The 27645-nt window shown below is 35.0% G+C and overlaps 2 protein-coding genes across 3 annotated transcripts in view; both read right to left on the bottom strand.

Annotated features, from left to right (window-relative positions):
- LOC134741522 (proton-coupled amino acid transporter-like protein pathetic) overlaps positions 1-27645 on the bottom strand; it is a 162578-nt gene that overhangs the window by 2526 nt on the left and 132407 nt on the right. Inside the window, exons 2-6 of the mRNA XM_063674329.1 lie at positions 4265-4403; positions 3406-3556; positions 2919-3040; positions 2383-2467; positions 368-612 (exon numbers count right to left, since the gene is read on the bottom strand). Coding sequence (XP_063530399.1) covers positions 368-612; positions 2383-2467; positions 2919-3040; positions 3406-3556; positions 4265-4332 — 671 coding nt within the window. The 5' untranslated portion in view covers positions 4333-4403. The remainder of the gene's footprint in view (positions 1-367; positions 613-2382; positions 2468-2918; positions 3041-3405; positions 3557-4264; positions 4404-27645) is intronic.
- LOC134741519 (proton-coupled amino acid transporter-like protein pathetic) lies at positions 9933-21854 on the bottom strand. Of its 2 annotated transcripts, XM_063674323.1 has the most exons (8): positions 21592-21846; positions 19665-19815; positions 19137-19258; positions 17896-17980; positions 15973-16217; positions 14092-14304; positions 13612-13781; positions 9933-10306 (listed from the first exon to the last, which is right to left on the bottom strand). In XM_063674323.1, exons 1-8 carry the CDS (start codon positions 21687-21689, stop codon positions 10056-10058), a joined length of 1335 nt encoding a protein of 444 aa, XP_063530393.1. In that variant the 5' UTR covers positions 21690-21846; the 3' UTR covers positions 9933-10055. The 2 variants fall into 2 exon arrangements, with proteins under 2 accessions (XP_063530393.1, XP_063530394.1); XM_063674324.1 differs by lacking the exon at positions 14092-14304 and having other exon boundaries at positions 21592-21854.

The following is a 27645-nucleotide window of genomic DNA, read 5'->3' as shown; positions in this document are numbered from 1 at the left end:
ATTTTATTTTTATGAATATAGTGCTAAATAACTTTAAAAACCCATTTAATATCGTACAAACGTTTAACTGTGGCTGTATAAGATTCTGTCTTTGCTCATTTACGCAAGTGTAAGGTTTAAAAAATATATTTTTGGTGTATTCCTTTTGGTTCCCTCCTTATGAAATCGAGTAAATACAATTCAACAAAAGAAATCAAGAATAAATTATTTAAACAATTTACTTACATCATTTTTGATAAAAAACGATTCAATGCATGATTAGTAAAATTAGAAAAAATACCAAATGCTCCAGGCGGGGAAATAAAGACACTATTTAAAAAAAAATCCTACCAAGAAAATAAAGATAAACACGTCAACATATACTTACGATAGAAAAGCAGGGAATCTAGATATTTGTCCCATAGCGCTTACACCTTCGATGGATATGGGATCTTTGAATATGTAATATAGACATATTACGAATGTAAGGACCAATAACACGTTCGCTATGAAGGAAAAGGGTGCCAACCACTTGAGATGTCTAATTTGTGTCATAATACTCAATGGTACTAGCAAAATAAGGCAGTAATATTGCACTGAAAGAGTTACGACGGGATAGTATGTGTCTAAGAGCTGAAAAGAAAATAAAAAAAACACTTAATTTTACGTAAGTATTACATTATTATTCTACATTTAGTTATTTTAGTGCTTACAATTTACTACCAATCTTGAATATTATTTTCGTATTACTCTGATGCTTTGTTCACATCTCTGGCGATTACTAAACAGGTATAAACTAAACATGGTTATTAAATAATCATGTAGCTAACTCATAATGAAATCCTGAGTACTACTTTCTTCATCCTATACTCTGCTCATTCGCCGAAAAAGTTAGTTGGTTGTTAATCCCGTAAAATGGTACATGAAAATGAGAGCAATGTAACTTGACAGGTATTTTGATTTACTATCCTCATTATAGAATCCAGGGGTCTGGCGGAGAGGCGCTCTACAACAGTCCATTTCATTTGGCTTTGTACCAGTAGTACCGTAAACATCCTCTATATTAAACAAATTTAAACTATCGTAAGACATAATTAACTTAGCTAACTTAGCGGTTTCACTCACGTATTTTTAGTCACTCGCGCGACATGTTTCGGAGAGCCTAGGTCTCCATTTTCACAGTGCCTGAGTGATCCTCTATATTGCTTGCGTAAATGGTCCTACTTGGGTAATTTTACATATTGTTGTAATTTTTCCATTTCTCTTAGATTTTGATAAAATTTGATGGATAGATAAGAGTTCCTTGTAACCCTTATTCTGTACAACATAAGTTAAATTTCACTGTATGTCCTACAAAATCTTCCACTGTGTTACGGAAAACGTATCGAATTTTCCGTAACTCAATGGGAATTTACATAATTTTTTTTGTCCCAAATTTGGAATTCGTGTTTATTCCGACCAGAATAAGGAGCTTTTCAAACCTATCATTTTTTATCAAAATCTGACAACAAAATAAAATCGACAAACAAATAAGAAATGGCCCACTTTAGTAAAATATTTGCTCTAAATAAAGGAAATTATTAATATTTTTTAAACTATTCATTATTTAATATTCTATTGAATGGATATTAAGAAGAACATCTTACATATTTTTATCGGTAAATCATCAATATCACATTATGAAATGTTGTATTAAACATATATCTGAAGCAATGAACGAGGATCAATAAATAGTAAATACCCATTGTTTGGGGCTGGTTTGGGGTGTCTGCTCCAATCAATAGTTTACGCAAAGTTATATGCGCCAAAATAATAGGCGCACGTCAAAAAAGGGAAATTAGTTTATAACCATGACCAACGTAGTAATTCAAAATATTTATTCATTTGTGCTTATCTAAGTAGGTATATAAGTAATATGAATATACTTATCAGACGTTAAGTCACTTTACAGGGGGAACAGAGTAGGAACATTTTACGGTACGCGGAAAATTGGTAGACTTTCTTTCATTATTAGGAATTAGTTAAAGCCCCCATCCGACATCATTGTATGGTATATGCCTGCTGGTGGTTCTTACACTCGTCCCGATTTTTTTTAGGGTTCCGTACCCAAAGGGTAAAAACGGGACCCTATTACTAAGACTCCGCGGTCTGTCTCTCTGTCCGTCTGTCACCAGGCTGTATCTCATGAACCGTGATAGCTAGACAGTTGAAATTTTCACAGATAATGTATTGATGTTGCCGCTATAACAACAAATACTAAAACCAGAATAAAATAAATATTTAAGTGGGGCTCCCAAACAACAAACGTATTTTTTTTGCGTAATGGTACGGAACCCTTCGTGCGCGAGTCCGACTCGCACATGGCCGGTTTTTTACTATGAATACAAAAAATACACAACTAACCTGTTTAATATTTTCCGCTATAAGTACCGTAAATATGCAGCAAACACCAATGTATGTGCAAAGTAAAGATAACTCCGCAAAAATACTGTAAAAGAAAAGTATACAGCATTATGTAAGTTCGTTATCATTCCAATAAATCACTAATGGCGTAATCTTATTTTGTTTGTGAAAACAAATCTGCTTATTTCAAAATTTTCAAGACATACAGTGGAACTTAATTTTGTTGTCTGACCATACTGCTACTCATTTTCGAGGTTGTTCATTCTCAGAACATAGCCACACAACAAAATTCGTTAGATTTGATTACACACACCGAGACACAGACATAATATACCCAGTCAGGTTGTACATATTTAATTTTTCTTCTTATATATTTTGTGTAACGATGATCTCTATAGTTACAATACAACTGTACATACAATTACGCTGTGTAACATGTTAGGTATTTTTCAATTGGTTGAATTTCGTGTAATGGATTAACAGATAAGAAAAACTCTAAGAAATATTGGTTCTAAATATTTTATGTACCTACTTACCTTGCAGCTTTAGCATAGCGTCTAACATTTTTAGGGCCATTAGCAAATGCAGCTCGGCAGGTCTCGGCGTAGTTAAGGAGAGGTTTTCGTTCCGCCTTACAGCATCCGCGGGAAGTATCCACCTGGAATAAGAGGGTTTACTCTAACCCCCCTTTTCACATCCTCAATGGATGATCTCCGTTGTTAAAAACTATCTTATGTCCTTTTTGGGACCCAAACTGTATCCCTTGCCAATTTATATCGATATATCTCAATATAACGGTTCACCGATTTAATCGTGTACCTATTAGAGGTATCAGAGAGACAGTTAATTTCGCATGTTTTAAATTAAAAATAGGTATTAGAGAACTAAAACTATGGTTGAACCCGTTACCCGCTGTCTACCTTTCAAACTCCTTTGTTTAAAGAGTTTACTAAGTCTCGCTATGATACGGGCACACGTCATATAACCTGTACATACTAAACTTGCTATACATTAGGTACTTACAAATATGTGAACGCAGTGACCACAAATAAAAGCAATAATAATCGTGCCAACGATGCCAACTACCCATCCAGCATTGGCAAATGCCAAGGGCATGGCCAGTAGGCCAGACCCCAGTGAGGCCTTGAGGAGATTAGCGAGGGCTCTGGCATCCCTGTTAAAAAAATACTTTATTAGGGAACTGCCTTCTAATCTCGTATACTACAGCACTTTTATATAAAAAAAATTGTTTTAACCAGTAGCTTAAAACTGAATGACTCCGCCATTTTGTAAAATTTCCAAAACCTGAATGGACAAAAAAAAAATCTATTTGATTATTGAACCTGCTCACAAAATTTCACGAAAATCGGTTGAGAATTGCGACCTGCCCTGTGTAGAGGAGAACATCCGGACACACGAAAGCCTTTTTACTCAAGCTTAAACGGAGACCTTCACTAGCTCGATCAATGAATTCGTTTTTAAATACAGTCTAATAATAATTATATCACATTTATGTCCCTACGTAATTAGTTATGTACCTTGTAAAAATATAGTAGTATTTTAGTCATCTGTCTTTTAAAAAGCTTTTATTTAACTTGCCCTGTTAGTATGTATCAGGAATGTAACGGTTGTGGTTTTATCGGAACCGAAAGCGGAACCAGATGTTTTAAATTTATTGTATAGGAACCAGAAATGGAATCGGAACCGAAAACGGAACCGGAACCAGAATCGGAGCCTGAGTCAGTACTGTCAGTAGATTACACAGATGCTTCTTGCATCGTCAAAACAAAAAAGGACAATCGTTAAATTTATAGGACTTTTCTCCTTTCACATACACAAATATCACTATACATACACCAAAAAAATAGGCAAATTTACTTACGAATTTGGCTTTTCCACTTTCCTATGCTCAAAAGGGTTGTAATCTTTTCCGGCTACGTCTCCATTCATATTTATATGTTTAAAAAAATTATTGGTTTATACAATCGACTATTCAAGTAGCACACTATAATAATAAACGACTTCTAGATATTGTTAATATTGATTGGCGATTAAGTTAGATTTTACACGTCTTAACACAAGTGCAAGCTGACGATATCAAGATTTATGTAATGAAGTCACTGGTGCTGATATATTGTGTAAACGGTGTTAAGTACCTACTAAGTATTTATACTATCTTTAACTAGAAATCTCCCGTCAGGCTCCAACATAACTATAAGTCTTGGAGGATATAACCAAATGGAGACGCCTTGTCTGTAATTTTCTGTACAAAACAGTCTGCAGATTTTTGCGGGGGAGGGGAACATCAAAGGTATACTTAAAGTAAAAATAACCATGTCAGATAAACGTCACTCCATACAATGTGTATGACCATTGGTCATAGAGTTTCGACAGAGGGGAACGCCTGTTAATGGCTACTCCGTTTGGTTATATCCTCCAAGCTATATGTAAGTACAGGTGGTCTGTTATACAGTATTCTATTACAGTATATGATCACTTTTATACAATTTGTATCTTATTTAATATGTACCTAGAATTATTGGCAGTAGCAGTCTCGAAATTTAACATCGGGTTCATTTATTAAAGAATTATGCTGTATAAAAGTACCTATACCTAAGTCTTGTTTTCATCTGACTTAAACACGGTTTTATTATTGTAATTAGAATCACGTTTATCTTCTTGATAAAATTAAGATAAAGCAAACGAGTTAACACTAAATAGATACACTGGTTTCAAACTATTTTTCACTTGATGTAGGTACTAGATTAGAAGATACCTCGGACGAGATGGAGTGACGGATGAATCCGCGGCCTCTGCCTGCCAACCACCTTGCAAAGATGGTGACACCATTTCAATGGGTGAGGTCTATGTCCAGCAGTTAATTATACACGCTGATGATGATGACGATGTACTTATTAAGTGACCGAGCATTAGCGAAGATCTCCGTTTCAGCTTGGGCAAACCTGCTTTTGGTATGTCCGGATGTTCTCCTCTGCAGGTCGCATGTCTTAACCGATTCTATTGAAAGTTCTATTCTATTAAAACAGATTTGAAGAAGTTAGAGTCTGTTAGGTCTGTTAGGATATCTAAAAAAACTGCATTGTCTGCCCTAAAAATCAAAAGAGCCACAAGTGGTAACCACACTATCGTAAACCACACTAGTGGAATGATCTAAAACTGGCCATCATACTCGCATTGGTGCCGTTATTACCGATGAAACATTCCGGGAATCCGTAGTTTGGCGGCCCCGTAAACCCGCCTTTGCTGTTGTATTTAGGCAAATATGCATGGCTGCGTCATTTTCTTTTGCGTTATTAAAGAAGGCAAGTTATATGGGTAAAGAAAAGAAGCTTTCCACAGTGATTTTCGTACATTGACCTAACTGTTGCTATCTCTGTTGCACGCGTATAATTATATTGCCGTCCTGCTTGACAGACGGCACCATGATGGGCTTCTTTAGTTTGATTCATCAAAATCCTAACGACTCACAATCGAGGTATTATATCGAGGTATAACGAAATATTCATTAACTAAAGAGGAACCTCCTTCAGCGTAACAAGTCATCATTTCATGCTCTTCATCAGCAGTACCTTCCACTTCACCAAAAAGTGCTTTTCGAGAGAAAATGCAGCAAAAAAAATACCAAAGACTTGAAGATTTTACTCGACTTATCCAGGATCCCATTATCAGATTCTGGCGTGATAATAATAACAGGACCAACTGTGAAGGTTTAGACGTTTTCGTGAAATCGGGTAACATGCATACAAAAGCAAAAAAAGTCCTGCTGACAAATGGAGAATTGTATTTAGTCCTAGATGTGTAGAGAACTAACTAACATAAGTCTAACTAACATGGCTCAACGACCCAAAGAGGGAGGGTGTAGATGTAATGGAAGCTAAAACACGAACACGAACAAAGCCCACCAACAAAGACCCTAAAAGAAGCTGTGGAGTACGATAAGAAATATATGCAACATCCCAAAGAAACCGACTCGACACGCTGACTTGATTGATCCCAATGACCCCAAGCAGTCTGTGAATAGGTGCAATAACTTCTTCTCGTCGGCGGGTAAAAAGCTTGCAGATACATTTTTGCTCAAACTGGGGATGCTAAGAAGACTTTAGCCGCCAAAATAAATATAAGAGAAAGTCCTTCCGAATTCTTTTTCATGCACCCTACAAATGTCAATGAAATCAAAAATATTCGCAGCCTAAAAATAATAGTGCACCGGGCCTGGATGGGGTCAGCGGCGACCTGATCAAGTCTGTTGGCCACCTAATATTGCAACCACTAGCACATATTTATAACCTAAGTTTAAGTACGGGTCACTTTCCAGAACAGTGGAAAATAGCATCTATCACCCCCATACCGGACGGACCTAAAAATGAACCTTGCACCTATCCCTACTTAGTGTTTTTTCGAAGATTTTAGAGAAACTCGTCAATAAAAGACTCATCGGGTTCCTAGAAAAGAGCGGAGTACTGTCGGAGAGACAATTTGGCTTTAGGTCACGCAGGTCCACTGAGGATGCCATCTCGCTCTTGGTCAATCTAATATCTGCCAACTTGGACAATAACATAAACTGCATCGGCGTCTTCTTGGACTTGGCCAAGGCCTTTGACACTGTGTCTAGACCAATACTCCTTCAAAAGCTTGAAAAATTGGGGATACGGGGCGTGTCACTGGCCTGGTGCGATAGTTATCTATCTGACAGAAGGAAACTGGTTAAATTAAAGCGGACTGCCACAAGAGCGAGCTGGACAGCGTGGATTTTGGGGTTCCGCAGGGGAGCGTGCTTGGCCCCACATTATTTTTAATCTACATTAATGACATTCACAGCATTCCCCTTTCCCAAGCGGAAATAATCTGTTATGCCGATGATACAGTAATCCTTTTTAAAGGTGATACTTGGGAGAGTGTTTTTTCTGCAGCAGAAAAGGGTATGAGTAACGTCGCCTAATGGCTCCGAGATAACCTTCTAACTTCTAACCTTAAATAGTAAAAAGACTGAATTCCTGTGTTTTCATAAATCTGCCGCTTCCAGCCCCTCTAATTCTAGAGATTTAATCAAAATTCACAATTGCAATAATGTCAGTAACTTATCATGTTCCTGTGAAGTAATATGTCGTACCGACTATAAAATATCTCGGCTTACTTTTAGGCGAACATTTAAATTTCAAAGCCAATATAAAGTGCCTCTCCAGCAAAATTAGGAAAACGATGTATATATTTAAGAAACTTAGACATTTCGCAGACTTGAAACTTTAAATATATATATATATCTCTATGTCAGCCTCTAATCACATACGCCATCTCAGTATGAGGCAGTGCCGCTAAGACGTCCATCATAATGGCTGAAAGAGCTCAACGTTCGGTCTTAAAGGCAATGCTCAAAAAGCCCTTTCGCTATCCGACAAACAGCCTTTACCAAGAAGCTAAAGTACTTACAGTCCGCCAGCTCCTACATACATAAAGTCTGTATTTCAATTCACAAAAAAACCGTTAAGACCGAAAATTATGAGGAATTACTTGCTAAACGTGTGTTTAAGTTACCTATCCCGTGGGTTAACACTGCTTTTGGGAGACGATTTGGCGACGACGTCCTTTGCGAATTAATTGGTTGCACTGTGCATGTGGCTAAAAGGTTACTTTTTAGCGGGTTATCAACACTTGATTATGATGAGACTGAGACATTACTTTTAAAAATTGTTTAACGCAAACGTTTAGATATAAAACTAACTAAATTAGACTAAAATATTTTAACTTTATAAAATTGTTTAACACAAAACTGTAAAAGATATAAAACTTACTAAATTAGACTAAAATATCATAGTAACATAATTGAAACTAAAGTTGAACCTATATAGAAACAAATTTAATAGCAGTAATGTAATAACTAATGACAAATAGACATAGTTGTAATACTAAAAATTGCATTTATCTTAATCCAGGTATATAAACCTGAATCTCATTTTTGTCCTCATTTGAAAAATATCATTCTAGCTAACTCGCATGACATAAAAATTTACATCTGGTCTCCCGCGATACAGGCCTAGCCTAGTGCGGGGAATCCTGGAACCTCCGAATGTCAAGTCAGTTATGCACCAACTCTTTTCAGCAACTTGTGATATGTACTACATTTGTATTCTTTCTGTGCAATAAAAACATTTTTTATCTTATCTTTTAAATGTGCACAGTTAATGATCTAGGACTAAATACAAAACTTACGTACGTACTTCTTTTAATGCTATCATTTTTGAAGTCTTTTAATAATCATTGAAGCTTATTAACTATACCTACAATTTTGATGTGTGTGAATAAGATTTGATAGGTTTTGTTTAATCCGGGTGATTTGGGGTAATCTGTTTGTGTTTCTATATTAAAACTAAGCTATATAATCACAGTATAACATAGCTTGGTTATCCGACAAGGACTATAAAACATTTATTTAATTTCATAATTTATTTCACTAAATAAATATTTTACTAGTAACTTAAACATGAACGTACGGCTTTGTTTAATAAATTAGGGTACTTAATGTAGTGTAATATAATAGTTATTTGTTATACAAGGGTGCAAAGTTGTATTTTACCAGCGAGTGTGGAATTGAAACACGAGCAAGTGAAAGGACTCTATAGTTGAACCACGAGCGAAGCGAGTGATTCTAAAATAGAATCCTGAGCGTAGCGAGTGTTTTAACACACGAGAAGTAAAATACATTTGCACCCGTGTGTAACACAAAACTTTTCACCTCACTATAGCGAGGAAAGTGCAACATCCACAGGCGTTAGATCATCTTCATCACTGGAATCACTAATTTTTTTACGATATTATAACAATAAACTCTGGAAATTCTGTATTTTTACGTGAGAAGTTTTAAAGTAAAAATTTTGTTGACAATGTTGACATTTCTGATGTATGAAATGTCAATGATGCGTTTTGAAATTGCGTCGACTCAACTTGTGCGTTCAGAATTTGCGCGTTATTTAACATCATTATTAGAAAACAAACGTTTCATATGGAATTTTAAGGTTTATGACTTAAAATCAGTAAATAAAGCTAAATTTGGTATTTTTTATTAAATTCTCAAACCATTTATTTAATGATAATTAATATAGAACGAACCATTATTATGAGCGTTTTACGTTTTGTTATCTGTCAAGCTACTTAAATACGCTCCATCCAAGGTCAAATTACTTTCCCCACTAGTGGATAAAATGCGTTTTTCCCCGCTGGTTTTAAAGGATAAAAGACGGCTTTCCGAGCTAGTGAGGGGAAAAATGTTTTTGCTCTACCGCACTGAATGCCTAACATTAAGCACATATTTAAATAAAACCCATTAAGTATCTCACATTACATACATTTATGAACATGTCAGTCAAAAAACCTTTGCACGATTTCATCTCTGTATTCCTAAAGTCGCTTATGCCTCTTCAAGTTTCCATTTTGTGAATGTACCACATTAGTTATACAATATTTACATATCTTCATCAGTTTTAACTATTATAGGAACTTAGAAGGTTAACACATTAAAAAAAAGTTCTAAGGAGGATTCTTGAACTAGGTATAATGAGTCGAACAAAAATACACTTCACAGCTAAATAAGAAAAAGTTATATCGCCACGCCATGTAAACGGCGCCTTCTTCGCTACTATAATTCAAAATAAAGCGATCTACATTGTTTTACTATGTTGGATTTTTATGATATCTAAAATTGTAACCGTACAACCAGAAATTAAACACAAGAGTCCAAATAAAACTATGAAGCTGTTTTTCCATAAAATCCAGTTGTACTTTCCGAGGTGATGCCATCGAAAAACTGTTTCGATGGTTGCCGGAATGATGAGTCCGAGGATAGAGTAGAATGCTGCGCCAACGATGTTGATGATCTGCTCTAGAAGAGGAAGGGCTATGCCGATACCAACTGAGGACAAAATAATTTTAATTTTAGTGCCTTCTTGGGTTGTTTGAAATAAAAAAAACCGGCCAAGTGCGAGTCGGACTCGCCCATCGAGGGATTCGTACTTTTTAGTATTTGTTGTTATAGCGGCAACAGAAATACATCATCTGTGAAAATTTCAACTGTCTATCTATCACGGTTCATGAGTTACAGTCTGGTGACAGACAGACAGACGGACAGCTGAGTCTTAGTAATAGGGTCCCGTTTTTACCTTTTGGGTACGGAAACCTAAAAAAACGGCCAAGTGCGAGTTTGGTTCACACCCTTGGGGTTCCGTACCATTACAGATTTCTTTTAATATTTTAATTTCTTTCTTAAGACTGACTTATGCTTGACAGATTTTTATTGTTTGTAAGCAGAATATTATTCTTTATTATCGCACTAAACTTAGTTGAGTAGTAGTTTGGGGTTTTAATTTTCAACCGCTAGAGAAATACATAATTAAAAAAAAAGTTATTGATATGTTTTAGCCTCGCCCTCTTTATTTTCTAAATTAAATGTATGTTGTTTTTCATTATTATTTGTTAACTATCTACCTATAACGGTTATTGACAAAGAAACCGCTGATACATAGACATAGGTAACCTGAGTAGGATAATTCCGACTAATAATATGCATAATAAGGAGATGGCTTTATATAACACCTTCGGTTACGGAAACCTATACAGCCATCTCCTATTATCATCATGCCGCAATTATTGATCGAATTAAGATAATACAAGAGACGTGTTTATAAAGAAATATTATTTATTTCCTAAATTGGAAAGGTTGTCTTATATGAATTTACGATTAATAAAAAATATTTCATGGAACTATTTATAAGGATGAGAAAGTGCCTGAAAATTAGATAATTCATTCGATGCGGGAAAATAGTTACTGTCTGAAAATGAACGGGGCGTACAAATGCAAAGGTCGATGACCTGATGCATGAAAGTATAACTAGTGCAAAGAAATTATTATCACAAAGTCAAAACACGTACAAATATTCTTTGTTATTTTTATAGTTTGTTACTACTACAGTTTAAGAGGGGGCTAACGCAAAATTGTAGTTTTCAGGGTTCCAAAGGGTAGAAACGGGATCCTATTACTAAGACTCCTCTGTCCGTCTGTCTGTCCGTCTGTCGCCAGGCTGTATCTCATGATTCTCATGAAACGTGATAGCAGTAATATTTTAGTATGATGCGAGGTTTAGACTAGCAAGAACTTGCATGCAATTTTCATTACATTGCAGTATCTGATCAAACTTTTGAATGCAGTTTACTTTAATAGCCGGCAATGTAACGTAAATTGCATGCAAGTTCTTTCTAGTCTAAACCACGCTTAAAATAGCTATATGGTGATATAGCTGAGGATCTGACGAGCAAAACTTTAAACAGAACCATACTTTTTTGTAATTGAAATAAAAGGTAGAAACCAGACAAACTTGGCAGAAAATCTATAAGTATGTAGGTATTCAAAATCAACACTAACAAGTAAACAAGACTTGTAATTTAATAGAAAACCCACAACCTCCACTAAAAACCCACAAGTCCTATGATTTAAATAATAAGTAGTACAAAAATAGATCTTATTAGAAAATCTTTTCCGCCCGTAAAGGGATATTTCCATATTTTCCACTAATAACTATATATTACTTAGTTTGAATCAAAGAGGATATAATAAGATAGAGCGGTACTGTCATAGTAAATTTTGTAACCACTGTAAATTCACTGCCATCTATCGACACACTTTAAAACTAAAAATGAAGATTTATAAAAATACGTTAAAATGTATTTAAATATGGATAAATGTTTTTTTTATTTGCATTAACTATTTTTATATGATTTTGACCCATGTTCTTTCACTGATATGCGTTAAAATTATAAATAACAAACGAAACCGTCAACGCCCTCTATACGAGAGTAGGGCAAAACTAGTGGCGCCATCTGATCGAGAATCAAATTTTCGTGATTTTCGAGGCACGTTTTTTCCTTAGACTGTATCCATCTATTACGGAGTTATATCTATCTTTGGTTTGAATCGAAGGATAGATTCTGTATCATAAATAAATCTGAACTAGAGGATTAAAGTACCTACTTGAACCACTTCACTAGTAACCAGAACAATATTCTTTGATATTGTATGCTACTTGAGTGATATTCTGATAATGTTTATAACTACAGTACAACCTCACTAATCCGCCACTAATACTGACGCAAGAGAGCCGAATATAGTGCACTGCCTTATGGGAATATAGTTCAGATCCGGAAATCGCTTTCATCTTTTAGTATGTTATTTGGCATAGTATTGGGTTTACAAAACTGCCGGGAGACAGCGGCGCCGGCCATATACTTCAGCGGAATGACGTCATCAAAATGACTCCCGCCTCGTTGCGAATATTGCATAATGCACCCAAACTATGCATTGCACATACACGTGTGGGGTATTAAACGAAAGCCAATTGAAAATAGGTCTTATACATACATGACTTATACATAAGTACTATATGCCTTAAACAGTTTTTTGACATGTTTTCACTATGACTTTGTGCATCAAGGCGGTTTGTTTACAGGTGGCCTAACGATCGAATATACAAGAGAGATAGAGGGGCAGAAACCGAACTTTCGATTTTCGTGTTTCGCGGTAGGCCCTGTGTTCGTGCTAGTGACGCCCTCTACGCAGTTTTGCGTAATATTCCCTATTATACATACATTAAAGTCCAGCGGTTCTCAAACTTTTTTGGTGACGGAACCCTTTTAAAAAGCCAAATACCTATAATATACAAAATTTCGTTCGTCACCATTGAACTGTGGACTAGCCATATAGAAGAGCTGGATTTTAACTTTTTTTCGTTTTTTCTCGCGGAGCCCCTAAAAAGGGCTAGGGCTAAGCGGAACACACTTTGAGAATGGCTGCATTAAACCATCGTAAAAGGCATGAAAGCTTTTTAGCAAAATCGGCTTTAGAGCAAATCATCGTACTTTCGTTTTTTAAGAGGGACGGGTCCAGAATATAACTGAGGAATTGTTTGATATTCTAAACTATCTTTGAATCTTTAAGTTAGAATATATGATACTTACTAGTTATACCGTCGTTTTATCGACGATAGAGTTGTGTATGTGTGGTTTGTGTTGTGTGTTTGTGCTGTCGACCAACAGTTTATCGTAATAGCGATCTGTCGCATAACCGTTCATAGCACGTTTGTTATTCGAAATTCAAAGTCGCACTCATGTGACTCATGTGTTACTATGTAGTAACAATGGATACAAATTTAATACAAGAATACTAACCACAACAACATACTCCGATGACGCGGGCAGCTACCTGGGTGACAACCTTATATTTCGGATTTATGCGCGGATCGGTGTACTTGGTGTATATGTCGATCACGACATAGAACTGTAGGGGGTAGGTGAAGAAAATAGAAAGGGCTATACACACTTTAGCGCATATCGCTGGCCTGTAATGAAATAAAAAATAGGAATACATATAAATATAAGTACAGTTAAAGCTTAAAATGAACGTCGTCCCGCCAATATGTTTACTGGCTACATCAAATTTATATTAAAAATATAATACATTTAAAAATAAAGCAGTGCAGCAAATGTTATTTATATCTCCATCACCCTAATAATTTTATTTATTTATTTAGTTCAACTTCAATATATGTAGATATTACAAGCCACCTAACATTTGCCTATCATTTATTTCTCAGTACCTGAATAGTGAATGTCTTCCTCTTAGCTTCCTAGGATATCAAATAAACTTACCACTCGTCCATTGGCAGATTTAACGTTATCGATCCTCTGAGAACATCACCGTACCGGAAGTAACCAAAGAGCCCCAAAGAGGTGTAGAGAAACACAATCGCTCCCATTGCAACCACGAGGACGCTCGGGAAACCTAGAAAATGCTTCGGTTTCTTCATCGCATTTTCCACTGGCATAACTACTCCAATTCCCTCCATTGCGAAAATAACTGTCCTAGAAAACAACGGTAACTATTAAGGGCAACATGGACGTGGATTCAGGAAATTACGAAATAATAGTTCAGATGGTTATCGTTGATTTTAACCAATAGGTACATGCCATTGGATATAATAATAGTAGTTGTGTGTTACGGCTTGTATAGGAAATTACAGTAAAACAGTAGGTTCATACTACCAAAGATATATAAATGTCATTGATATGTCACAGTATTAAGTTGGTTTTTTGATTGAGTTAAATATAATGCCCGTGTTACAACAACGCTATATGCAACATTTAATTACTTTCTTTTTAATAAAAATATTTTATTTTGGAAAACTAATACCATTTAGTTTTCTTAAACGTACTTAACCATACCCCGAAGTTAACGGAATTCAATAAAAACACGGTGTATAAGTCATAAACTTGTTCTGTGTGTAGGTAGTTTCATATATTATATTGGGATATGACATACATGTGTATGCCAAAAATATTTTATTTTTATTTTGGCATGAAAAAAATAGATTTATTAAGCAAAAAGTGTTACCAAGACAAAGGCAAAATCCACCACGCGGGCTTCGTCAATATACCTATTCCAGCAAAAACCATCTGCAACCCTTTTTGTCAAAATATGCACAGTACCTACAAAATATAAATCCACAATAGGTTTCGTTAACTGCCTACTTATACTAAACTTCAAAACAAACTCTAAATTACTCCCCCACTCCGCGTACCACCCGGACCAAATGTACCAAAAATACTGGCAGTATTTCCTCACTGAATGCCTCGCTAAGTGATATTCATACATTGGAGTTTTTGGTGCAAGGATGTTTTACACTAGCCAAAAATTAGGTAAAAACCGATACTGTTTTAACATTTCTAAGCAAATTTGTAGCTTACTAATTTCTAATTCATAGTTTGGTAATTATTTTACGATAAAGAAAGTTATAGATAGATACACGAAATCGTTCCCGCACCAAAAACCCCGATCGATATATGGACTGATATTTGTTGCACCAGGAAAGAACCAGAACAAGAGCAGCTGCTCTTTTCTAGTCTCCCGGACTCCCCCTACCTTTCGACTATAGAATAGACCCTACAATCGTCCCCAAATAATTAAACAATTTTTTAGGGTTTCGTACCCAAAGAGTAAAAACGGGACCCTATTACTAAGACTCCACTGTCCGTCTGTCTGTCAGTCAGTCTGTCCGTCTGTCTGTCACCAGGCTGTATCTCATGAACCGTGATAGCTAGACAGTTGAAATTTTCAGAGATGATTTACCGCCTCGGGCAAGACTCGAACCAGCGACCTTTCGGAACACCGGTCCGATCGCACTTAACCAATTGAGCTACCGAAGCTTACTAGAAGCGTGCAAATTTCTCCATTCCTTCCTTTTTGTGTACAAGCTTTGTGTATTGATTAAGCCGAATGCTAATGTGGCTGAAGTCACTTCATTATTAACAATTTTTTAATCTGCTACATATTTAAAGAAAACGGAACACATTCGTAATCCACTACTCCAATGTCATAATTTATAGGGCCGGTTGCACCAACCACAATTAGCGGACTGATCAACGTATTCCAACAGTGAACTATGAAACTTTCCATACACAAAAATTTTGCGAACGCTTTGGCGGTGACATTCGGTTTGGTGCAACCAACCCTAATTTAATATTTCAACTTACGATAAAAATGCTGGGTATCTCGCAGGGTTGCCGATTGCTTTTTTATCGCTGTAATTCATCTCTCCATTGAAAATATAATACAGGCAGAAGAGATATGTCACGAAAAGTAGAATGTTTGCCAACATTGAAAAAATGGCTAACCACTTCAGGTATTTTATTTGACACATCAGACACAGTGGTATAAGGATGATCAAGCAATAGTATTCCACGGGTAAGACCACCGAAGGTACGTATTTGTCAAAAAGCTGAAAAAATATTAATTGTAAATATTTAGCATTATTACGTAAATATTAGCCATAATTAGTGCCAGTTGCACCATCCACACTTGACAGACTGATCAACGTCACCCAGCGCGCCGCGGCGGTTTACTATGAATCTTTCCATACAATCAAATTTAGCGAACTCTTTAACGATGACAAACAGTTGGTGCAACCGACCCTTAGTCATTGATATTGTACCGACGTTAAATCGTACATCTATAGGTAGATTTCCAATTAAACAACCTAGTTTATTTGCATGTGGGGCACCAAACAATGCTCCAGTCCAGTGGTATGAACACAAATATCTATACGAAAGAGAGAGTATATGAAATTTAGGGAACTTGATCTTCCAAATTTTTTATTTCGTGTGTAACATTATAACTTGTTATTTGTATACATCAATTTGTCTATGTTTTATGCTTATTTTCATATTGGTTGTTTCCAAAAAATATCTGACGTTTTTATATCGTACTTTCTGGTATAGGTACGATTTTAACGACCAAGTATTTTTTATTATTTTATCAGTACGATCTCAAGTGTCTGGAAATAAATATTTGGTAATAAAACCTAAAAAAAAAACAATATACGTGCAAAATGTATCCATTAAGGATACAATTTTATTGTTGGTGGTACGAAATAATTTGATTTGTTCCCAATGTTGTTGGTGATATAATTTAACTAACCAACTCGGCCGCTAAATCGTACCGATTACACTCCCTTCATTCAATCCGAGAATTCTCATCTGTATAATTTATATAGCCAAGATACTGAACTTTAAAATGCACGGTCAAACACATTTATTTATACTACCTTCAAAAACAAACAAAAAAAACTCCCAATTGTAGTAGAAAAACGTAACACGCTTGAAATTACTGTAAGAGCTTTGCGTTTTGTTAGGATGAGAGACAGTGTACGTGCATACAAAATACTGATTCCATTTACTCAACTGATTTGGTTGCGATGTTCAAACGATACATCAGCGAAGGTTCTTAGATTGATGCAGATGAGTTATTAACAAAGACCACTGCTTGAATAAAATTCTTGTCGAGTTTTTTTGAGGGTTTAGAGGGCCTAATGGACGTATTACCATTGTCTTGATGTAAATGACTTCACAAACCAACTTTGTAGACATTCATTATATTTTTTTAATTATATGACTGACTATATAAAATATAAGAAAGGTTTTTTTAGAGAAAATTAATACCACGAATAACCACTATTTTTGTGACGTCATATCTCCTCAGTTCTTTTAGAAAGGGACTTGGGAGACATCACTGAACAAGTACCAGTTCTCAGTAATACAATACAGTTGAGTCACTGACTTCGAAAAAAAGGTTTCAATTCGACCGTTTTTTTGAGGTCTTATCCAAATTAATTGTCATCCCTGTCAATATTATTATTTATGTCTTAGCAACTTCCCACCTACTGGTATCTTCACACTTCCTAATTTTATGAACACTAATTTTGCAAACAGTCATCTGAATCTGACTTAAATGACCTAGAAGGAAAACTAGGTTGTATTAGGATTCAATTCAGTCTGGTTTCCTCATCATGTTTTTCTTCATCCAAGATCCAAGGCGGCACCCATGGCCTTGACCTTGGCCGGATATACGAATATGCTCTACTAGAGCTCCCAGTAATGCAATTCTGGGTTACAACTTACCTGTTTTATCGAATCTCCTATCAGTACCGTGTATATGCAGCACACACCCACATACGTACACATCAGAGAAAATTCCGCAAACAAGCTGAAAATATAAAATAAAAATGTTAATGAAAGTCAAGGCTCTAGAATAAAATAAACAAAGTACACAAAGTTTTTCGGACGAAACTGGGTTTTTGTTAAATTTAGCAAAAAAAAAAAGTCTACCAAACGGTTGTTTTACTATGATGGAAGCAAACATGAAACAAGCGTATGGCCCGCCTGATGGTTGGAGGTAACAGCAGAAAATTCAGCGGTTACTAGCCCGTTACGTCAAATCATGGCATCATTTGAAGCTTCCTTAAAGGCTGGTATTTAACTGATCACCAGATATAGTAAAATTTTACATTCAAAAAAAATTACCACCAAAAAAATTAATTGATCACTAAAATTTCAACACAATTTTAATTACTTACCAATTTTTTTCACATTTTGCTATCCTATTAAAGCAAATAACTCAATAACCACCAAAATTTAACCACATTTTAATTAAAAATGTCATGCACACATTTAATATCTCGTTATACTATTAAATTAATTAATCCAATTCGTCCCCTTTTTCTAGTAGCAATTCGTTTTTGTAAGTAGCAGTTCTAACCTAACTTAACCCACTTTTCTGATAGCAGTTCGGTTCTGTGAGGATCGCAGTGCAAACATAACCTAACCCACTTTTCTAATAGCATTTCATTTCTGTGAGGATCTCAGTTCTAACCCAACCTAATCCACTTTTCTAGTAGGATTTCGTTTCTGTGAGGATCGCGGTTCTAACCTAACCTAACCCACTTTTCTAGTGGGCTTGTAATTTTGGCATCAAGGCATCATTTTCCTTTTTTTGGTAATTTCTGTGCATCGGTGTTTCTCATCTAGTTAATTATATTTGGTGATCATTGATTATATTTGATGTTTGAATACAATTTGAAGTGGTCGTGATTAAAACAGCTGGTAGTGCTGGTACTTTTGTAATTTTAGACCTTATGTTTTTGGTGTTTAGTAAATCTTTTTGGTAAGAGAGATTTTTTTTATTTAGGGTACCAAAGTATTTTTTGGTGGTCATTATATTTGTACCCTTTCTTAAATAGTACCCTTGTTGATCTCTAAAAGGTTTTTAATCCTGCATGATGGAATTGGCACGGGTTTTTATTCTTTGTTCTGAACTTGCCAGATCAAAACAGGAAATTATTGTTGTTTAGTTTCAAATTTACCTTGCAATATTGGCAAAAGGTCGGGCACCCTTAGGCCCGTTTTTAAAAACGGATTTACATGTCTCTGCATATCCCAGTAAAGGTTTTCTTTCTGCAATACAACACCCTCGGGACGTTTTTACCTGCAATATATTATTAAAAAGTGTGTGCAAGGAATTAATATATAACCAAATAATTACCTGTATTATTTTATACAATTGTAATATAATAGCGATTACCAATTATAATCTTAATTAATTTTACAGATGACCTTCTTCAAATATTATAGACACCGATTTTAGTATTTTTATCTAAGGTAACTTATGCATCTGCTCGGGTGAAGAATCATTTAGTAACAGTGGATCTGCTGATGAAGACCATTCAATAACGGCATTTTAATCTAGGTATTTTATTTTATTTCTTAAATATTATTTTTATCCTTGAGTGCTTATTCAGGTATATGATAGTTGTGGTAGGTGCTTACTCATTTTCAATTGATTCTGCCTTCGAGACTAATATGGGAATCTGGATTAGAAGTCCAGAACTTACCAGAATGTGTATGCAGTGCCCGCATATTACACCCACTAGTATAGTCCCAACAATTCCTATGCCCCATCCTGCGTTGGAAAAAGCGAGAGGTCCGGCCAGCAGACCGGAACCTAACGATGCTTTGATCAAATTAGCTGTTGACCTTATGTCACTGTAAAAAAAGAATTGTTATTCAGTGGAATCTCGACAAGTCAACTCGTAACACAAAGTAAAATGCTATTTCTTACTCTTTTGAGAAATATTTAGATTTTGTTTCACTGTCCTTATAAAGGTGGGATTCCACCAGTGTGCGGCAGTGTGCCGCGCACGGCACAAACATTTTTGTACTGAATATGCTTGTGCCGCACAGTACCGTACACTGGTGGAATCCCGCCTTTTGGTATAAGTTCGCCTTTGTACCTCAATTTCTGAAAATTTTATGTGAACCTGTGTTGTGTACAATAAAGTGATTACTACTACTACTGTTTTTGATCTCTAATTTAATTGTTGCTTCATGCAGTCTAATTTAATGCAGTTTTGTATCTTTTTAAAAATAAAAGAATGTTTCCTTTAAGTAAGGTTTTAAGGTACTTTCCTTCCAGGGCTTATAAATTCGTTCTACATTGTAGAATGGGAAACGTTAGGTATAACATGGAGAATACAATACAAGCATTTAGCAGTGGCGATAGATCTACCGCAGCTTAGACATTAGGTCGAGATGCCGCATATTACATAAAAGTCAATAAAAAGTAAAACAGCATAAAATGTCGTACTACCATTGTAACATTATTAAAGCATGCCTCATTCGATATGTATTATGCTTTAACGCTGGGTTTCATAATAATTGTGTAGTTTAAATATTTTATACATAATGTGCGTTGAAACTACTTGATAAATTGCATGGAATGTTATACCAATTAACTAGGAGAAAATATGTATGAGATGAAATAGTAAATTTAAATATTTTAATATAATTTTGAGTTTTTTTTATCTCTTTACAAGGCCGATATGATAAGTTATACTTACTGACTTACAAAAGTATATGTGTAGTGGCTTAATGTTATTAGACTTTTCTTAATATTTAAAAAGCCTTAACTTCAATAAAGCCCAAATAATTTGAGTTAAGTGAAAAATAATTAGCGTTTTTTTTTTTGTTAAAAGTGTAGGTATGTTAAAAGACGAGCTGTACCTAATGAAGGTTTAATTTTAGGTTTAGCCTACTATTTTCGAGTAAAATAGACAATTTCTTATATCTTTAAGATAGTAAGGCCCAAAGCGAATTAGTTCTACTAATTAATAATATCCGTCTGTTGTGAAGGTACTTGGATAGTTATTACTTTTGTATAAGTTCAAAGTAAAAAACAATTAAAATCTGTTAAAACTGTCAAAATTTAATTTTTTTGCGGGCTTTAATACCCTGCTAGTGTTCATAAGGCCCAAAATAATCCTTTTATAAAACTTGTATTGTTTATGTGTCGTAATATTTTTACAACTATTTTGGTATATGAATAAACTTAAACAAATTAGAGACCTCTGTATTGAGTGGGTTTTACATAATATCCTGATTATATTTAATAATATTTGATTTTAAATTAAGGTCGGCCAAATGCCTCACTTACCTTATGATTAAATTACCTATGCCCAGCAGTGGGACACCATATAGGCTATTAATATAATATATGTGATTCAAGATTGATCTTGATAGCGGTGACGTAAATACGGTTTAATCCTATTTGTGTATAAGTGAATAAATATTATGGGACAATCTTACAAAAATCGACCGTGTTATAGTACCTAAGCTCAATAAGACTTGTGATGTAGGTACTAGTCGACGTTATATATCGCCACAAAAATACATGCCGTTACCGGGATTCAAACCCAAGACCATGTCGTAGACAGGGTCACTACCGACTAGGCTAGGAGGCTGTGTACAAGTTTGGTTACTTACGAATTAGGCTTTTCGACTTTCCGGTGCTCGAAGGGATTGTATACCCCTTTCGACCCTCCTTTACTGTCTGTATTGTGTTCCTCCTTTTCCACGTTCATACTGCATGGACAGATTCTCAGTTATGTTCTAAATAAACAACTCACTATAAACTGCGGAAACCACTTCAACAGTTATTAAAGTCCGATTGTTACGTGGAGCTAACTACTATAATCATAGTAATAATGATGACAATACAAGTATATCATGGGTTTTACAGCTGTTGAGCCATTCAGCGCGGCCTCACTCTCAACTCAATGTTCTTGAAAGGTTTTATGAGTAAATTAATCTACGAGTACCTAATGAGAAAATCCTGCATCAACAAGATAATACTGATAAGACGTTATTTTATCGAACCACTGTTTACTTAAATATATATATATATATATTTTTTTTTTTTGAAAAAATAACCTGCGTGAGTCAGGGATCGCAAACAACTGCGTACAAAAAGTAGTGAGGTAAGTTTAAGTAACAATGTATTTTTGCATTGAATACGCAAACAATGTTTAAAGCGTAACTAATTAAGTCCAAAGGCTGAGAATTGGCGTGAATCTTTACCCAAACTTTATAGCAGTCGGATTAAAACTAACCTCGAAATCTCTAGAACAGTCCTGAAATTTGGAATATAAGTATGTTAATTAAAGGTCTCTTTTTCATGTCCACACTATTTGACATTTGGGGACCTCGAGTCGAGAAATCGCAGCCATCCTGGAGAAATTTGCGCTTTACTCTAAATCTACGTTCTCTAAGAAAATATTGTGTAAGGCAACATTAAAGCTTATTAAATTCTACACAAAAAAGTTCTAGATATCTTTGCGGAAAAAATACATCTTGTTATAAAAAATAATTGCTAAATCCAGATTTAGCCCTTATATCCTTTCAGGGAATATTCTCTTAATAGGAAACTTGGAGGAATATGAGTTCCACTTTTGTCTATACATATATGTGTACACGTTCTACCCCAATATCAACGTGTTACTCGACTGCGACTTAAACATAAAGTATGGGTTTAAATATTGATAATCAGTACCCAATATAGCTTAAGATACTGGACGGATTTTTTTAAATGACGAATTGGTACATTCCTCTTACCCTTCACAACCTGTTTACCCTTTTCTTATTAAAGAAAAATCAATACAGACGCCTTGCGAGGACGCCGAATACTTATGAAATCATACTTTTTCTTATAGCGCCTTAACTATTGAACGGATTTCAATCAAATATGTACTACAGTAGGACAGTAATTGGTACATGAGTGCTATGCAATACAATTTTCTTAAAATAATACGGAATATCATTTGATATTTACCACTAGCTTTTCGTTGAAGGAAAACATTGTGAGGAGACTTGCATACATCCGCGAAGAAATTCAAAGGTGTATGTGAAGTCCCCAACCCGCATTGGGCCAGCGTGGGGACTATAGCCCATACCCTCTCGGGCTCTCGCGCATGAGAGGCCTGTGCTGAGTAGTGGGACGTATATAGACTGAAATTATTATTATTAGATCCAAATGGTACACGAGTGCTATGCAATACAACTTTACTAAAATAAACGGAGGAAAAATGTTTAGGACTAGAAAATGTGACTGCAAAAACAGATTTTAGGCCTATATCGACAGTCATCAAATTTGACACCTACAATTTCTGGGATCCTTATTTGCGGGTCTTAAAATTTGAGCTTCGGGGACCACGGGGATCAGACGGAATATAAAAAATATATACGACTATTTTGTTTTTTCGTTTTTTCTCTGTAGCTATGGATTTTAAAGCTTATTAAATTCCACACAAAAACGGTTTACAACGCACAAACGCTGTAAAGGGTACGAAACGTCGGGATGTATTATGGGGTATATTAATGTGGGTAACATGTACGAAACTTGAAATCAAAAGGTTAATCGTTTATAACATGCATTGTTTTTAAATATACCCGAGTGCTGTGTCTATACTGATAACATTTCTTAAATTAGGCTGTAAATTTAAATTAAAGATAAGGTATTTTTAATTTACAAAATAAATATTATAATATTTCTCTCTCTTCAGTATCTCACTAAAGTTTTTTAGTTTTGTTTGTGAACATAAAAATTGACCTGTAAGATGTGAGCTATTCTTTCATGTCGAATACTGTGTTATTGTTTAGAATGTAGGTTGTTCCTAGTTTAAATCTAACATAAGTACTCGTACCTAATAATTGTGAAGTTTGTATGCAATTTGCAACTCAAATAGAGTTAAACCAAGATAAGACTGCAGCGATTTTGATAGCCTATTTAGACGGTGCAAGTGTTATTTAAACGTCATAATTTCATAGAAGTTTGAGGTTTAATATTTTGTATTGCTATCATATTTCTGTAACTATCAACGTATCGTGTTTTGGCAATAAAGTTATTTGAAGTATATGATGATATTCTAGCGATTGACAGGGCAAGCTTTGCTGGCTTGCTGGCGTACTCTGCTAAATGTTTCGACCGGCCAACCCCATTGCAAGCAAGATATCTAAACAGATGATTCTCATTAGTGTAACCCGTTCGAATTAAAAAAAAACGCAAATCGATGTACAGGTTAGCCGTTTGGCACACGCATACAAGAGGTGAAAACAAATTTTTTGACCCGCAGTTCCTAAAAAATTTCCCGGGGGGGAGTGGTAAAACATATTTTTTTTTGTATGGAAAAAAAAAACCAAAACCTATCGTGTGTGATATCATGCGAAAGGGCTTTTTGAGGCGATTCTAAAAATATATCACATAATTACATTTCGGCCATTTTTTTTAAATTAAAACAAAAAGAATTTTCGAAACATACCAAGTTTGGGCTCTTCCAGATACGATATGGCTGATTTTTTTTGTACAATATACCACAAATGATACGTGATATCCTCATATCCAGCCCCAAGAAAGCAATTTTGAAAATAATATCATTACCAATTTTTTTTTAATTTTTCAATTTTACGAACTGACACAGTTCTACTTCAATACCTATTTTACGAGACTTATGGAACTGTACTGCAGATACGGTACATATTAATCATAAAATGATACGTAATATCCATATATCGATCGGGAAATACCTCTTTAACCCTTTAACTGCGCCTTTTCATCGGTTGGTATAGTTTGTTTTGTTTTTGACACAAAATATCAAGATTGTATCCTTCAGATACGATATATGTACCTTACTGATTTTTTTTTTGTAAATATACCATAAATAATACGTAATATCTTGATATCAAACCCCAAGACAGCAATTTTGAAAATAATTTCATTAAGAATTTTTTTAAATATTTTTCATGTGTATAATTTTTCAATATTACAATAATGAAAAATTAAAAAAAAAATCTAAATGAAATTATATTGTCTTCGGTTACCGCGATAGTTACTCATGAAATAAAACTATGAAAACGGATTACGAGTTTGTTGCCGGTCCCATATTGGGATACCCTCCTACAATTTAGGAGGGAATTAAATCTTCTCGGGTCCGTGGTGTACGGTTGGAGCCGGCGTAGTTTTTTTTTTATTTTTTTTTTATTTTTTTTTTATCGCGTATAAATGTAACTAGCCTTATGAACCGTTTTTGCATGTACAACCAGCCTTAAAGTTTGTAGTCTATGATTGTTCATTATTTTAGTATGTGGGTATTTTTGCACTTTGTAATTTTTCCTCAGTCACCCGTTGACCACGAACGCTGTAAAGGGTTCGAAACATCGGGATGTATTATAAATTCAATATACGCGATATAATCCGTTTTCATAGTTTTATTTCCTAAATGAAATTATTTTCAAAATTGCTTTCTTGGGGTTAGATAATATTACGTATCATTTGTGGTATATTGTACAAAGAAAAATTGATAAGGTATATCGTATCTGAAGGATACAACCTTGATATTTTGTATCAAAAACTAAACAAACTATACCAACTGATGAAAAGGCCCAGTTAAAGGGTTAAAGAGGTATTTCCCGTTCGATATATGGATATAACGTATCATTTTATGATTAATATGTACCGTATCTGCAGTACAGTTCCATAAGTCTCGTAAAATAGGTATTGAAGTAGAACTGTGTCAGTTCGTAAAATTGAAAAATTAAAAAAAAAAATTGTTAATGATATTGTTTTCAAAATTGCTTTCTTGGGGTTGGATATATGAGGATATCACGTATCATTTGTGGTATATTGTGCAAAAAAAAAACCAGCCATATCGTATCTGGAGGAGCCCAAACTTGGTATGTTTCAAAAATTCTTTTTGTTTTAATTAAAAAAAAATGGCCGAAATGTAAGATGTGATATATTTTTAGAATCGCCTCAAAAAGCCCTTTCGTATGATACCACACACGATAGGTTTAAAAAAAAAACCATACAAAAAAAAATATAACTTTTTTTAGGATTTTTTTTTAGGAACTGCGGGTCAAAAATTTTGTTTTGACCTCTAGTATGCGTGAGCCAAACGGCTAAACTGTACATTTTTTGCGGTATTTATTTGTAATTGGGGTCGAGCGGCTTCCGCTACATTGCTTTTCACGAGCTCCACTCAGCGTAGATTTGGTGTAACGCTGAAAACCTTAACAAATTGTCTAATCAGAATCGGCCTTCTATCAGGCACAGGTGCATTATCACTTGATTATAATATATAACCTGTAGTGTTTTTATATAACATTTAAAATCTGAATACGCCTTTTACGAATACGAATGGTATGATGGCAGCCTTGTATGAGACGGTTTTCCTTCATGTTACTTATCAGTTACCTACCTGTCTTTTATTTTTTTATGTGATAGCAAACGAGCAGACGAGCCGCCTCATGGGAAGCGGTCATCGTCGCCCATGGACATAAGCAACATCACACTCATCACAGGAGCCTCTTAAGCGTTGCCGACCCTAGAGAACCCTAAATACCCGCTTCTTGAAGAATCCCATGTCGTAGCGCAAAGGAAATACCTCAGGAGGCAACTCATTCCACATTCTGGGAAGAAACGAACTAGATACCCGCTTATTTATTATTCTACAAAATGATTAAAAACAGGCAAATACCCAAGAGCATCACGGATCACGCTCAGGACCAACTGAGTAAATTAAGAATTCATAGTTTCAGTGTTTGAGCAAGTGATTTAAGTGCGAATAACACACGCTTGCAGGAGAGTAATAAAATATTTCGTATTTTTAATTAAACATAATGAAGAACACATTCTCAAGCTTTGATCTTCGTCGTAGCTTTTAAACCTTTTAGTGTACATAAATAAACGGGTCGCTAGTAATATCAGATCGCCAAAATGATTGATCGTATTTTATATTTTCAAAATTGAAGTATCAATAGGTTTTCACGTTATCACGATATATCTGAAAGGTCTCATATTGTTCCACGTTTACCTATTCAACTATTTGAATAATAAACTCCTTGACTACTGATTTAAAACGCCATCGTGCTACAAATCCCACATAAGTACATATATCAGCACCTTCCTAATAAATAAATAGATAACTATTTTTGTCGGTAAGTTTATTACTAATTTGATTCATCATCATCATGTCAGCCGATAGACGTCCACTGCTGGACATAGGCCTCCCCCAAGGCTCGCCACTCCGACCGATCCTGTGCCGCTCGCAACCACCGAATTCCCGCGACCTTCACCAGACCTAATTTGATTATTTGTAGATATTCGGTAGTGATAAACTGATTCATTTGACTTCTACGGAAATTACCAACAAGGAACCTTAAAAGAAAAATTGTTATGTTCGACTGCCCGTCCCTCTATCTGCAGCTTATCTCAGGGAAAATTAGATCTAGAAAGCTACAGCACGAAAATAAATATCTTATCAAAAACATTACATGTAAAAGATGCTTCACCATGTACCTAGAAAGTAATCATTTATGTTGTTTTGTCTAACACTATGAGGGACGTAATGTACGTTTAAAAAATAAACCAATTAATGAAACCGATAAATATTTATTGTCGTAAGACATGTTACTCTTAATTATTTTCATATATTAAAATCAAACATGCCAATCTAATAAGCTATATTTAAATTTACATACATCTTA

The sequence above is a fragment of the Cydia strobilella genome, chromosome 5 (assembly GCF_947568885.1).
Source record: "Cydia strobilella chromosome 5, ilCydStro3.1, whole genome shotgun sequence".
NCBI classification, from domain to species: Eukaryota; Metazoa; Arthropoda; class Insecta; order Lepidoptera; family Tortricidae; genus Cydia; species Cydia strobilella.
Note: the sequence above shows the minus strand (reverse complement) of the source record. Positions and strands in the feature narration are given on the sequence as shown.

What these genes read in the sequence shown, in the direction of transcription:
- LOC134741519 (XM_063674323.1), bottom strand. Translation starts at nt 21,689, where the DNA reads ATGAACGTGGAAAAGGAGGAACACAATACAGACAGTAAAGGAGGGTCG. An exon ending in GGCACTGCATACACATTCTG is followed by an intron (nt 19,259 to 19,664) that starts GTAAGTTCTGGA and finishes AATATATTGCAG; the next exon opens with GTAAAAACGTCCCGAGGGTG. An exon ending in CCTTTTGCCAATATTGCAAG is followed by an intron (nt 17,981 to 19,136) that starts GTAAATTTGAAA and finishes TTATATTTTCAG; the next exon opens with CTTGTTTGCGGAATTTTCTC.